Below are 13725 nucleotides of genomic sequence, written 5' to 3'. Positions count from 1 at the left end.
AGACATAACCTAGAGCTACAAAAAGTTGATTAAAATGTTTTTATGCTTATTTCAATGTCAGATGAGACTGCTCACCTTTTAAATACTAATGATTTGTTTATATCTGTAGTGTCTATTGATTTTATTAAGTTTTCAGGTTCATTTATAGATGAAATCATTACAAAAAAGGAAATTAACTTTGTCCCTAACATGTATTTCTCTTTTTTCGTTTCATCTGGAAACTGGAAAGCTGATTTGTTTTTGCTTCAGTAGTAAGTGATTGGTCCAATTACACTGACTATGCTATACTGTAATAGTGGAATTTGTCTAATTGAAATTTCGCTTCTTAATTTCTAAGAGTATGCATTCATCATCCATCGATCCCATACTTATTGAGCACCGGCTATTTGCCTGGAAATTTTAGGTTTTAGGGACACACAAATAAAGAAAACTTCAGTCAGAGTAAACTTCTGCCTAATTGGTTGAAAATTTATACGAGAAAGATTTTATAGATAGATATGTGATGTGTGCATTTATGATATTTATGTGTTTTATTTGAAGATATATGACTATATAGTATTCTTTGATGTTTGTCTAAATAGTTATGGTTATCATTTTTCTCAAAACCTCCTAGGAACTCCTACTGATATATTAATGTACACTGTGATGGCGTATGAATCTTTTCTGAGTTGATCCCCACTACTGTGCCTTTGCATATACCATTTGCTCTTCCTATAGCTTTCCTCACTTGCCCACCCAGCAAATGCCTGCTCATCACTGAAAAGTCCGTCAGGCATTACCTTCTCCATGAGCCCTTCCCCAAGCATTTACCAATAGAATTGATCACCCTTTCCTCTGTACTATTTATAAACTTTGTACATTTTTTATTATTCCATTGATATAAATATTTATTAACATATCACCCATTATTTCTATACTGTAAGCTTCTTGATGATAAAAATATTTATCTCTTCAGTTTTGCATTCCTAATAATTATCAGAATGCCTGGCACATATGCACGTTCACAAAATGTGAACTAAACAGAGGAGCCGTTCTATTGTCACTTGGGGAATGCCACAGAAATCTGTTTCATTTCATTTTAAATTATCTCTAAATTAAAAATAAACATTTAAATATTTTCGAATATTTAGCAAACAGATTTCAACATTTTATTAAATTATTTTCTGATGAGAGAAATGCCCATCCTTATAAAAGCCTAATAAAATTCTATAGTTAGGAACACACTTTTCTTTTTAAAAATTTCTGTTGCTCTCTCCCCCCACTCTTTAGACTGTGTCAACAGCATGGTTATTATAGACTCATCCTATTTACATTACGTTACAATACCGAGTTTATATATCCAAGGCCCCTCCTAGACATAAACTTCTTGAGAGCTGCACCCTTGTCACGTCTATTTTTGTAATCCTGGTGAACTGCAACGACTGTGAAAGAGAAGAGCTTAACAGGTGTTTCTTGAATTAATAAACAGAAGAATACATAGGAAACAGTGAATAGAATTAAATCCTAGGTTCTTCTGTCTCTATTAGGACCCGTTTTGTGATTATCTTGAAGAAATCTCTTACATTCTACATAAAACTTTGACTCTGTTGTTGAATAAGGGACTGTGTGGCATGACACATTAGGAAAATGAGTAGGAAAGGAGAAAGCTTAGCTGTGCAAATATTTTATTTTGGCTTTTAAGTTTATACTGAAAGAAGTCTTCTCTAGTTTTGAAACATGAAATAAGGGGTTGGGTCAGAGAAAAAATAACTGGATTTTTTTATTACAAAAAGAAATAGGTGTAAAAAACATTTCACTGAAATTCAGAAGCTTTGGGAATCTTTCCCCCTCTGCTACGATGGCATTAATTCCATAATTTCCTCTTATTCTAACTGTAGACAACAGGAAGATTTTTATTTGAATCATTTGATGTTTCGCTGTGATTTTTTGTCACCATCAAAGTGTGGATGCCTAGTAAAATATCACCAGATGAAGAGTAGAATTGGACACATTCTAGTTTACTGTTGCAGAAAATTATGTACTCATGTTTTACAACAGTAGTGTTTGAAAAATGTGGTGAGTTAGTTTTGAAACTTCACTCAAGTTTTAAGGATATGTAACATCTATTAAATGTATTATTACTCACTAGAAAGTGGCAGCAGCAAATACACTCATTAAGTGACCTTGAACAGAAGTTATTTCTACTGGAGCCATTTAGCAAATGGCAATAAAGCACTCATTACTTTTAAAATTAAAAACCCCAGATGAATACCTGAATTTTATTTTATTTTTTCATACACAAAGCACTTTAAAATCCAAGAAATAATAATTCATAAATATATAGACTATCCAAATATCATAACTTTTTTCAAAAGTAATTCTCTAATTTATGTATTTACCAGACTATTGACTTTAGCAAGTTGATATAACAAATTAAATCAATGTTGTTAAAAATGTGAAATGGTGATATAGTTATTTAAAGTGTAGTTACTACAGTTTATAATATTTTGTCTAAGGCATTTCAAATGCAACACTACAAAATTCTTGAATCAGCATTTTAAATACACAAGATCAAATCTGATATCTACTCTTTTTTGTCAGATAAGGAAACCAGTATTTATAAATTATGGAACTAATCCAAGGTCACGGGCTAGGTAGAAGAATTTAAAATTAGACTGCAAAATCAGACTTAGTTCATTACCTTTTTCTTGACCTCTGTGCACCTTTTATATTTTTTTCCCTTAGCAATTTGTCTCTGCATTTCCATGCTAATTTAATTTTGATTATAATTTGATAGACATCCAAGTAACTGCATATGGAAATTAAATTCATAAGGACTAGAGAAAAAATCTTATATTTAAGAACATATGGGCACATACAAACATGAATACCATTTAAAATTTTTTCTATGGTATGAGCATGCATATTTAAATACCTAACCTGGGCAGTTCAGCATGAGAATATTATAAAATTAATACAGATTAAAAAATATCAGTGGCTGAATATAAGCTAGAAAAGTAAAAAATGTTAATCACATCCCTAAGAAGAAACTCTAGAAATAAATTAGAAAAGTGTCAATCTCAAGAGCCCACTGAGTCCAGCAAATAGAAAGGGCAGTCTGAAAAATGAGACAAAATATTTAAAGCTATCTTCGAAATCCTTTAATTTGATACTTTTAAATGTAGGAAAACATAATTTGCAGTTTTTCAAAAGTGAAGTGACCTTCAAATTAAAAAAACAGAAAGAAGCTCCACATATTTTCCTCAGAAAAAAAGATGTTGCAAAACAATTTTCTAAGGCACCCAGCGACTTACCCGTTTCCATTTTCCCATCTTGTGCTGCAGGCCCGTCCGGAATCACACTTTTCACCTGCAGAAACTCATCAGGCTCATCTCCACCAATGATGGTAAATCCAAAACCCATATTGCTCTTTTTTAGGGTGGTGCTGAGGAATGTTCCCTTCAACTGGGATGCATCCCGGGTGAAGAGTGGTTTTTCTACATTGGCCAATATAAGTTAAAAAAGAAAAAGCGCGTTTAAGGCAGGTTCTTACACAGGCAAAGCTAGTCCTGAGCAGCCATCCCCGGGTAAATGTGGGGGGTCTCCTATAGTAAATACAAGCAGGGGGTGACTGCAGGAGCAAAACTCTTAGTACTTCCTACAAACGCAGAGCAGTCCCAAGCATCCAGGAAAAAGTAATAAAGCTGCTTGGTTTGGAGAGATATTTTTTGTCAAGTCAATGTTTCTATTCACTAAAGTAGCCCTTCTAGGTGCTTAAAAAGGCTGAATCAACAGGCTGTCAGCACCTTCAGATAAAGAGGAACCCCAAATCATCCAGACGCTTCTGAATACATTCCTCTTGTTCTAAGAGTCCAAGCTGGTTCTGCGCAAAACCTTAAAAGAATAGGACTAGCAAACTGAAATAGATGATTTCGCTCTAAAAAGAAAAAAAGCTGTGGAATGTTGCCACCTATTCACATGTCTAAATTGTTTAGAAAGAGTACCTGGATGTGGGACTGGGTTAACTTTTGCTTATATTGTGAGATGGTATAAAATAATCAGATAAATTAATTTTTACTTACCCAATAGTGTTTAGTATACTCTAAAATGTGAGCAAAAGGCAAGCCAATATTTCTAGATATAATTATGAATGTAAAGGTAACACATTTTGTAATAATATGTTAATATATTCTAATCATATACCTAAATAATTTGAACAGAACTAGAATCCACTTGTATAGGTTTGACCACTAATTTCTTATACATATGCTTTTCTAGCTATGATCTATAATAAACATATTCCTAATAATATATTAAGTGCTGTAAAAATAATAACAGTACTAGGAAGCAGAATTAATATCTTTTAAATGCTATCTCAGTCAAGTATTTTCTATATATTTTTAGTTGTTAGAGTTTGGTTGATATGACTTGATATTCGTAACAGTCAAACTGTACATGGTAACTTAGTTAAGTATTTTGTATGATACTCCTGCTGTTATATTTCAGGTGTTCTATAATGGACAAATTATAAAATAATGAGTAATACTGAAATTTTACTTTGTCTATTTATATATTACATATATCTTTGTTAAAAATAGAGAAAGCTTCTTTAAAATAAAAATAAAAAAACATAACTTTGTTACCTATGGTTCCTTTATGAAAGTAACGTTTATATTTGGAGAGAAGTTCAACGTGAGACCTTTACATTCATTGTAATTGTGCTGTTGTGTATGGTGTGAAAATCAGCAGGCAAATCTAGGCCTCCCGACTGCAAAAGCCTCCTTGCTTCCATGATGAGTAAGAGCCCATGAAGATGTGAAAAGTTTGTGCAGCATCTCATTTCACTGTGTGGCTCTAAGGTGTAGTCAGGTGCAGCAAGCAGCCCCGGACATACCGACAGGCCAGGGCCTCGGGGAGTGGTTGCGCTGATAATATGACAAGTCACTCACGCTGCACGACCTCGCTGGGGCAGCGCTGGGATGGACAGATTTGGGCCTAGGTAATGTCGATGAGGAGCCGTCTACTGTCACAAAGGAGAACAAGCCTCATTCTGGTGCTTGGTCTTTTGAGGACAAACTTCTGACTCACTATGCATCTCTGCAGTTTAAAGTACCACTGTCTAAACCCATTAATCTCCACCTGGCAACATGCTGTAAATTACTGTAACGAGCTGCCTGAGGCTTTAACTTCATCTGTGGTTGCTAAATGCATTAGCTTAGAAAAATAGCAAATACTCTGTTAAAGCTAATAGGAGGGTTTGGGGAAAGCCAATCAATTATTTGGAATTGTCCAAGATAAAGACATATTTGGAAGAGCAGGCAGTTTGATAGACAATATTTCCCCTTGAAACATCACATGTTAATAGGTACCAACCTCGGAAACCTGGGGCCTGCAGGGGCTTTGTTCCAAGTTCTGTGTGGGGCATGTTATGCTGCTGTAGCTTCCTTTTTGCTTCCAGGACAGGGTTTTCAAACTGTGTTCTTCTATTTATGTGGCTGAAAAATAAAATTTCAGATTAGGATAACAGCATGGCAAATTCATTTAAGAGGACATACGTATATCTCTATAGAGAGCAGGCGATTAAGAAACACCTTCTGTGATTACAGTCAAATGCCCCACCAGGCATGAAGTCAGGCCTTTGCTGAGACTGGCTGGTGTACAGTACACATGACTGTGCCAACATCAATTTCTCAGTGGCTCTATCATATGTTACTGTCTTTAAATTATGTGTGATTGAGCCAGAAGAACTAGAATGAGTTACTTGCTTTCCAGTCTACTGTGTTAGTTTGAGATGAGTTTGGTGTATTAAAATAAATGGTCAACAAATGAAATACCAAATGATGATGAAGAAAAGAGTGTCATCTAAGCTTCGCAAAGCCCCTATGAAGTAAGTATAAGGGTACGTTCAATGATTACTCTTATAGCAACCGAAGTCCATGCTTTTTAGCTTCAGACAGATTTGGATTGAAGGGCTGGGATACAGGAGGAAAGACTCCCAGGGATTTTGTGGAAGTTGTAGAGTACTGTAGGACAGTCGATGCTGAGATCAATCATAGTAGAGTATATACTTTCTACACAGTGAGATGATAAACTCATAGATATTAGACACAGAGTGGCTAGAAGTAACTGTGGATCAGCAAAACTAAGGTCTTATAGAATAAGAATTCCTCAAAGTATCCTTACAGTATAATGAATTCTTCTATGAAATTTAGAGTTCTCTGTCCATGGAGAGGGCAGAAACCAATGATGATGCCTAATAACAGTGCCATTTAGTTCTTTCTCTAGGATATAAATGCATCATGAGAAGTCTGGCATATACATTGATTTTGGTTCTTAGTACAAACAGAAATAGGATCATGGATTGAAAGCACGAAGAGGAGAGAGGGGTTAGAAGAAGAATGAACAATAACTGAGTACTTATCTCCATGACAGCTACTATATGTAAATTTCCTCAGTTAAGCCTCATGGCAACCGTCTTGATTTCTAATTATATCATTTTAAGGCAATGAGACTGACACACAGAAGGCCGAATGACTTGCTCTAAATTACATGCCCAGTTAATGAAACTGGTGTTGACCATGTCTATCTCTGAAATGCATCTCTCATCTACATACCTTCTCTATTCAATGTATAGCTTCGCAATGACAAGTACGTACATATTTAATGTGTATGTACACACATACACATCACATACAATCCTCTCACTTTATGTCTTCTAAAATTAGACATCAGAAAAAAGGAGGTAAAAGAAGCAAAATCTCGACAACTGATTTTCTATTAGTATAAATTAGATAATTCCCGGTGAGCCAACAAAGCAGTTGTCAGAAACATAAGACAATTACAATATCTAATTACTTCCTCATGGGAGGCAGCATAGAGTAGCTGCCTGTCACACAGGCTTTGGAATCAATTAGTCCTGGATTCAAAATCCAGCTCTACCCCTTGATTAGTTGTTTGACTTCAGGCAAGTTATTAAACCTGAACTTTAGTATCTTCATCTATTATATGGGCATAACATTTTCTTCCACCTGGGGTGGTTATGAGGATTCAATGAAATAATGAATATTGACACAGAGCTTCAAGCATAGACATGCTCAGTAACTAGCAGCAACTGTCATCATCATGGCCACCACCACCATCCTCTTATCATCACCATCACTGTGACTATTTAGAGTACATAGGAAAGGCTTTTCTGGGGGCGTGGGGCTAACAGCACCAGGATCTTTCTCTCATGTTGCCTTTGGTATAGGCTGTGGTGCTGTTCAGGAAGGGGGTTCCTATGACAATGTCCTTTGGTAATGGAACTCACCGGTATGGGGTTCAAAGTAAATCTGTCTCAGGTAAAATTATTATCCATTGGAAGTAAATGCTACTATAATGCTCTTGCACACGAAGGAGTCCCCACAATCTGTGGTGTGTAATGAATTATGACATGCGAACTTTCAAAGCTTCTCTGTTCCACAAACTCGGACAGTGTCACTCTATTTCAGAAGGGTCAGCATTTGAAGTCTCTCGTCACTTTTCTCCATTTTTCCTTATATAATCCTTGAAGTCTTTCTGTTACCTAAAGAAATATTATTCCTGACTTTACCCTTATTTATCTCTGTAGCTTCACCTTTGGCTGCATCACCACGTGCACCCTTTGCTTTGCACCCACTTGGAGCTACTCTAAGCAGCAACACCCTATCAAGCCTCTTATCTTGTCACGTGAGATTCAGTGTATCAATGGTGCGGTACCTGACAACCTGGGTTTGAGGTGGTGTCCTGGGCAAATAACTAAACTCTCTAAGCATCAATATCCTCATTCATAAAATGAGGACATTAATATCTACTTCCTGGGGTTGCTGTGAAGAGAAATGATGTTTGCAAAGCATATATACATAGGGAGGACACCATAATTGTAAGATATAGTTATTCTTTATTTCTTTTATTACTAATTGCTGCTGCTGTTATTGTTATTTTCACAATGCTTTCCCCATTGTCCCATAACCTGCCAGCAACATTCCCAGCCTGCATTATGTTCCCTCTGTGGCTCTCATAAAGCCATCAACAGACTTCTGCCAACTTAGTGTATTTTCTTATACCCTGCCTCATCAGTAAGAGGATTTGAAGCACTTTTAAAGAACAACAACAACAATGAAAACAAAATCTGGGTAAAGTTAGTTGATTCTAAGTGGAAGATCGATAGACAAAATTGATAATATAAGGTCCTACTTATTTACTAGAGTTATGTTGCAAATTAGCTTTGAGCTTTCAAGCTGCTAATTCAATAGGGGAAAGAAACCAGTTATATTCTTCAGACTGTTTAAGATAAACCCAAGACAGTTCTGAAGGATATAGTACTCCTGTTACTGAGTCTTATGAGATCATTCTTTCCAGGTCTTGGATAAAGAGGTTTCTGTGATATAGTATATAACGTCATAAATGAAATTTCACAACAATGAATTTATAGGATTATAATAACCTTATGACACTGTGTTTTAATGATTGATTTTCATTTTTAGTTCCTTCTCTAGATTGTACACACCTGTGTGCAGGGTCCATGTATTACTCATCTCTGTATACTAAGCATCAAGCAGAGTGAAAGATAATTTTTTTTGTTAAATAACTAAATGATGAGTGTGTGTTTTAGGACTTTTGTTTATAAATATATGGTAGTGATTTTGAGAAAACAAGAAACAGTTTTGAAGTGTACCAAAGTATCAGCTTTCCTCATTTCCTATCTGTTCTATTCCTCTTTTGCTAGGTCATTGTTCATCAAATGCATAACTTTATCCTTAGAAAATGCATTATAAGAACTTTCTCAGGGTACATTTACATATACTGTTGGGTTCCTCCAACTTGCCACCTGCATGTAATTATTTCCTTAGAAAAGTCAATATGTAGCCACCTGCTTTATGAACAGAATGTTGAAACTATTCCATTCACCATCAAAGTGAGTTTCTAGAGTTCACAGAGAATGAAAATACCAATGAACTAGTCTGGCACAAATAGTGAAAGCTGGGTATGGCTTTAGTATCCTGAGCTAATTGCTACAAAACATTTACATTGTCACAAATGAAGTCATTCATTTAAAACTTAAAATGCTCCAAAGCTTTAAAAGACATATCACAAAGAAATATGATTGTAGCTGAATAGGGAAGCCTTGTCTTCCTTGTGCTTCTAAAATGAATAGTTTCAAGTCCCTATAGAAAGGTTTTGGGGGTCTTATAATGTGAACAAAAGATGTGAATGACAAATGCCATTCTCCTCCTTATTGTTTAGTCTCTGCGACATAATTACTATTTCATCTAGCTTCTATACAGAAAAAGAATCTGGGATGATACAAAGAGTTCTTACTCCTTAATTATATCTAGTCTATTGTCATATTTTACTAATAGAATCTTTAGGTGTTAGGGGCTAAGGGAATAAGAGGCATATTCTGAAGTGGATATGTCCTAACACCATTTTCCCTTTACAAACAGGAAAGACTATTGATATGAGACACTTCATGTTGGAATAGCAAAGGGCTCAGGATATTCAAGGGTGGGATTCCATCCTTGACTGTCCTACATGTGCCAGTGCTTTGTAGTTCAGGATAAAGCTGTGGAGCTTAAAACAAAAACAAAAACAGAGAAGACTTGGACCCACCCTAAAACGAGTGAGCCATAATCTCTGAATGGGGTACAAGCATTGGCATATATTTTTAAAAATCTTCCAAGGTAACTCTAATGTGTAGCTAGGGTTGCAATCCCTTGAGTTAGGGGCTGAGAAAGTTTAAAACAGTAGTTGAATAAGGAGTTTCTTACTTAATAAGATGTATGTAGAAGTCTCTTTTTCTATATGCATCCTTAGGGAGTACTAGGAAACGCTATTTTGCTCCTGAAGAGAAGGCTTGTGGCATCAGAAGTTTCAGAAAGGCACAGAGCAAAGAAAATAGTTGTGGCTGATTGAATGATATGCTGCCAAAGGAAGTTCCAGGTCAGTGCCCTCTTTGGCTGCTACCACCTTCACTGTGACAAGGTGATGGAAGAAATGAAAGAAAAGTCGTACTTCCTGCGCCCATCAGTACACAAAGGACAGGTCTGCCACGATCTGACCCTCACACTAACCAGAGCTCCCTCCATATTCCAACTTGTCCATTCCACCTTACTTCACCTGGGTTTTTGGAGAGGGACACTTGTAGTGCATAATCAAGAATGATACCTTTTATACCCACTGGCTATTATCCCATGATCTTGACTTTAGTTAATAGTTTAAAAGTGAATCTTTGGGTCAATGTGAGGGAGAGAAGAGAGAAACTTTCAAGTGGAGATTGTGTCACAGTAAAATATTTCTAAGGTGTTCAGAGTGGCTACACTAACTCTCCGAGGTATGAAGTAGCCAGTGCTCAATAAATATTTGTTGAATAAATGCACAGATGGAAGTAGGCATGCATGAAAGGTGATAGATCTCACTGTTTTCCAGTTTAACTCTGCCATAACATATATATATTGTGGCAGTCAGAACTTTATGTGAAGCTTAGGACAAGCTTATGTGATGTAACCAATCTGCATTTGGGTAAAGACCCATGAAATCCTTCAAAACAGAATCTTTCAAGACATTCTTGTGATTGGTGACAAAGTCATTCCACTTTCGTGATGAAAAGATTTAGATGTGAGGAGGTGATAACTAGCAGCTATCCTGTGTTGCGGTCGAAATACACTCATATGGAAAAACACACCATGCTAGGGACAAAATGTGGGAGCACTAAGAGTGAGAAGATTGACTTGGGGTTTTGGGGTTGCAGTTCAATATGTCATCTGTTCTATGCAAATTTGCTCTTTTGGGGGACTTCCCAAATCTATTTTACTTAAATTTCCTTTTCTTTCTTTCTTTTCTCCTTTTTCTTTTTCTTTTTGAACAATATAATTTCTGAATTGAATCCAAGAGTGTGAATTTCCTGGTTGCTTGGAATCCCCTAGGTTTCCTTTGACCCCCATTCTGATGTCCACACTACTGGGTGGTCAGGAAAGTCTGCATATTACCACACTGAGGTATCCTCACATCTGAACTCCTGTACTGCAGCTGCACAAGCAGCCAAACTCATGTATCGCACCAACCCTGTCTATGTTTTATGCATTCTAATACAAACTTTGAGAAGTCTCCATAATGTTGGATAAATGGAATAGAAACTGCTTCATGTTTTGGAAACTTAGAGGGATAATAACCCTATGAGGCTCGTCTGAAGCCAACCGTCTTCGTGGAAGGTGACAGTGTATTAAGAACTTGGTCACTGCAGTCACATTGCTGGCATTCACATCCAAGCCCCACTATATCCTGGGCATGTGACCTTGGGTACATCATTTACTCTCTCTGTATTTCAGAATTTTTCACTGTAAATTTGAGATAAAAGTAATATCCCTCTTGTAAAAGTTATCGTGCATGTTAAACAAATTGAAATGAGTAAATCACTTAAGAACAGTGCTTGGATGAAGTGTGCAATAAGTGTTATTGGAATTCATCAAATATTTGTTTATCAAATAGTCTTCGTTAGACACAGTGGTAAGAGGTTCAGGAAAGGGCATGGGTCAATCAGACATGTGATCTGGTAGGGGAGATAAAACAGGAACAAAAAGAACTATAAAATAAGGTTTACATAATACAATGTATACTTTACAGTGCTTTGAAAAGCTGAATTTTAGAAGTTCTAAAGACTAATATTTAAAATATACTTGATTTTAAAATATGAGATTTGCATTAATGGAAGATTGAATCTATTGTACTTGAAGTATTAAAAAAACCAACCAGAATAATTGAATCCTGCCTCTTGAAGATATTTTTCCCAGTTCTACCAGTTAAGTGTTAATTTCCTTTTTATAAATGTCCATTCATTGTTCCCTACTGTACCTGAGGGGAATGTGGGTGGGAAGATTGAGTCATTTGTGTTATTTTTCTCCTGCTCTTCCTGGACAAGAGAGTGTCTAATCTGGCGATACAGTGTCTAACTGGGAGGTGGAATCACAGCTGACTGAGAAGAGTATCCATTTATTGGCACTGAAACTCTCACAGTTAAAGAGTCTGTCCTCTACTCCCAATGGGGCTGAGCTTCTGAAATGTGGAGATATTTTCAGATAAATGAGCTCTGTCCTCCTCTCCTGAGTAGTAGTACTAAATTATTTAGTTAATAAGATATTAACCTGTATTATGTATGTTATGTGTATCTTATGTATAAGAGGAATTCATCACTTAGCCATTACTATTTACCAATTACATGGAAAATTTGATGCTTTGCTCCTAGCAGAAATGGCAATGTACACTGCCACTTAGGTCATGAAGCCCCCAGGACCTACAAGATACATGGACTCATTTTCAAAAATTTCAGAGCCAGTAGGCATGCATTTTAAAATGTTTTTTATCCATCCTTTCTCATTCCTACAAAATATGTCTCCTAAATGTTATTGCTGGGTTCAGAAGGAGGTTATTGTAATAAAAGATATTTTTAATCTTTAGCTTCTAGATTGAGCAAAAGTAGTGAGTTAACAACTTAGAAGAAAGATAGAGCTTATCTAGAGGGACACTAAAAGACTCCACTATTTCAAAATCTTTCTGTATTAAGAGACAAGAGAAATAAATCCTCTTCCACTGGTGTTTGCCAATACCATCTGAATGGCTTAAATCCTTTGTCTCATATATGAATTCATGAATCAGTGTGCTAGGCACTGGGGAACACGAAGATGAATATGACACAACCCCTTCACAAGAGGACCCATACACCAATGGGGAGACACACAAGTTGGGTAAACAACCACCTCGATTTGCCTAGGACTAAGGGGTTTCTGAGAGCTTGAAACTTTCAGTTTTAAAATGTGGACAGTCCTGGGTAAATCTGAATCAGTTGGTGATTCTACAATTGGCCTTTGTACTGAAAGGAGGAAAAGACAACTTAGTTTGAGGGTGCAGGGAAAGCCTCACAAAGGAAGTGACACTTGAGCAGATTTTAGAAAAACATATGTATTTTGACAGAAAAAGGAGCATTTTAGAAGACAGTAGTGGATTCAAAGGTGTTCAAGAACCTTGAACTCTGCTTAGCCAGAGTATAGGGCTTGCAAATACACATGCGTATGATTACCTAGGGAGGTGGTGTGGAAGCAGGAGGAGTGGGGGAGAGGATGAAAGTTACGAGACTAGAAGGACACATCCAAGTCATGGTATGGGGTTTTATTTTGTTTCAAAGTCTCTCTATTTCCATCATGACCTTCGTCTGATAGACAGCTGTAGCTTTGAAAGTCTCCATCCTGGAGGATGCACCCTGTTCTTGATTATAAGGATGAGCTTCACCCCATCAACCACATAGGAAAGTTGTGGTACTCCCTAGAACTCTCAATCGTTTCAGCTTCATTTACTGGCTACATCCAATGTACTAGTTATTGTTCTTACCTGGGGCTGTAAAGATGCTCCATAACTATAAAGAATCACATTGTCCGGGGAACTAGACATTACAGTGTCCTGGGAGTGGTGAGAATAATCTGACCTGTAATATACTATATGTTGAACTGAATTGCTATTTCTTAATAAGTTATTTATACGTTTTTGAAATGTGAAGTCACAACATAGCCTAAGTCCACTGAACTCTAAAAATATGATTTAGTATTATATACCTGTGCATACATATCACTCATATGTAATGATCAGCATACATAGCTACGGACACAGGAATACTTTGGGGCCTGACTCCAAGGAGAATCAGAAAATTACCAAGGACTCTCAGAACAGTGAGGAATCATA

At 36.4% G+C, this 13725-nt stretch overlaps 1 protein-coding gene across 1 annotated transcript in view; it reads right to left on the bottom strand.

The window, feature by feature from the left end:
• The window catches only part of LOC112474005 (membrane-associated guanylate kinase, WW and PDZ domain-containing protein 2-like), a 292185-nt gene that overhangs the window by 261447 nt on the left and 17013 nt on the right, over positions 1–13725 (bottom strand). Inside the window, exons 3-4 of the mRNA XM_025042189.1 lie at positions 5353–5474; positions 3294–3476 (exon numbers count right to left, since the gene is read on the bottom strand). Coding sequence (XP_024897957.1) covers positions 3294–3476; positions 5353–5474 — 305 coding nt within the window. The remainder of the gene's footprint in view (positions 1–3293; positions 3477–5352; positions 5475–13725) is intronic.

Source organism: Pteropus alecto, unplaced genomic scaffold, assembly GCF_000325575.1.
Source record: "Pteropus alecto unplaced genomic scaffold, ASM32557v1 scaffold69, whole genome shotgun sequence".
Lineage (NCBI taxonomy): Eukaryota > Metazoa > Chordata > Mammalia > Chiroptera > Pteropodidae > Pteropus > Pteropus alecto.
This window is presented reverse-complemented; position numbering and strand designations above follow the sequence as displayed.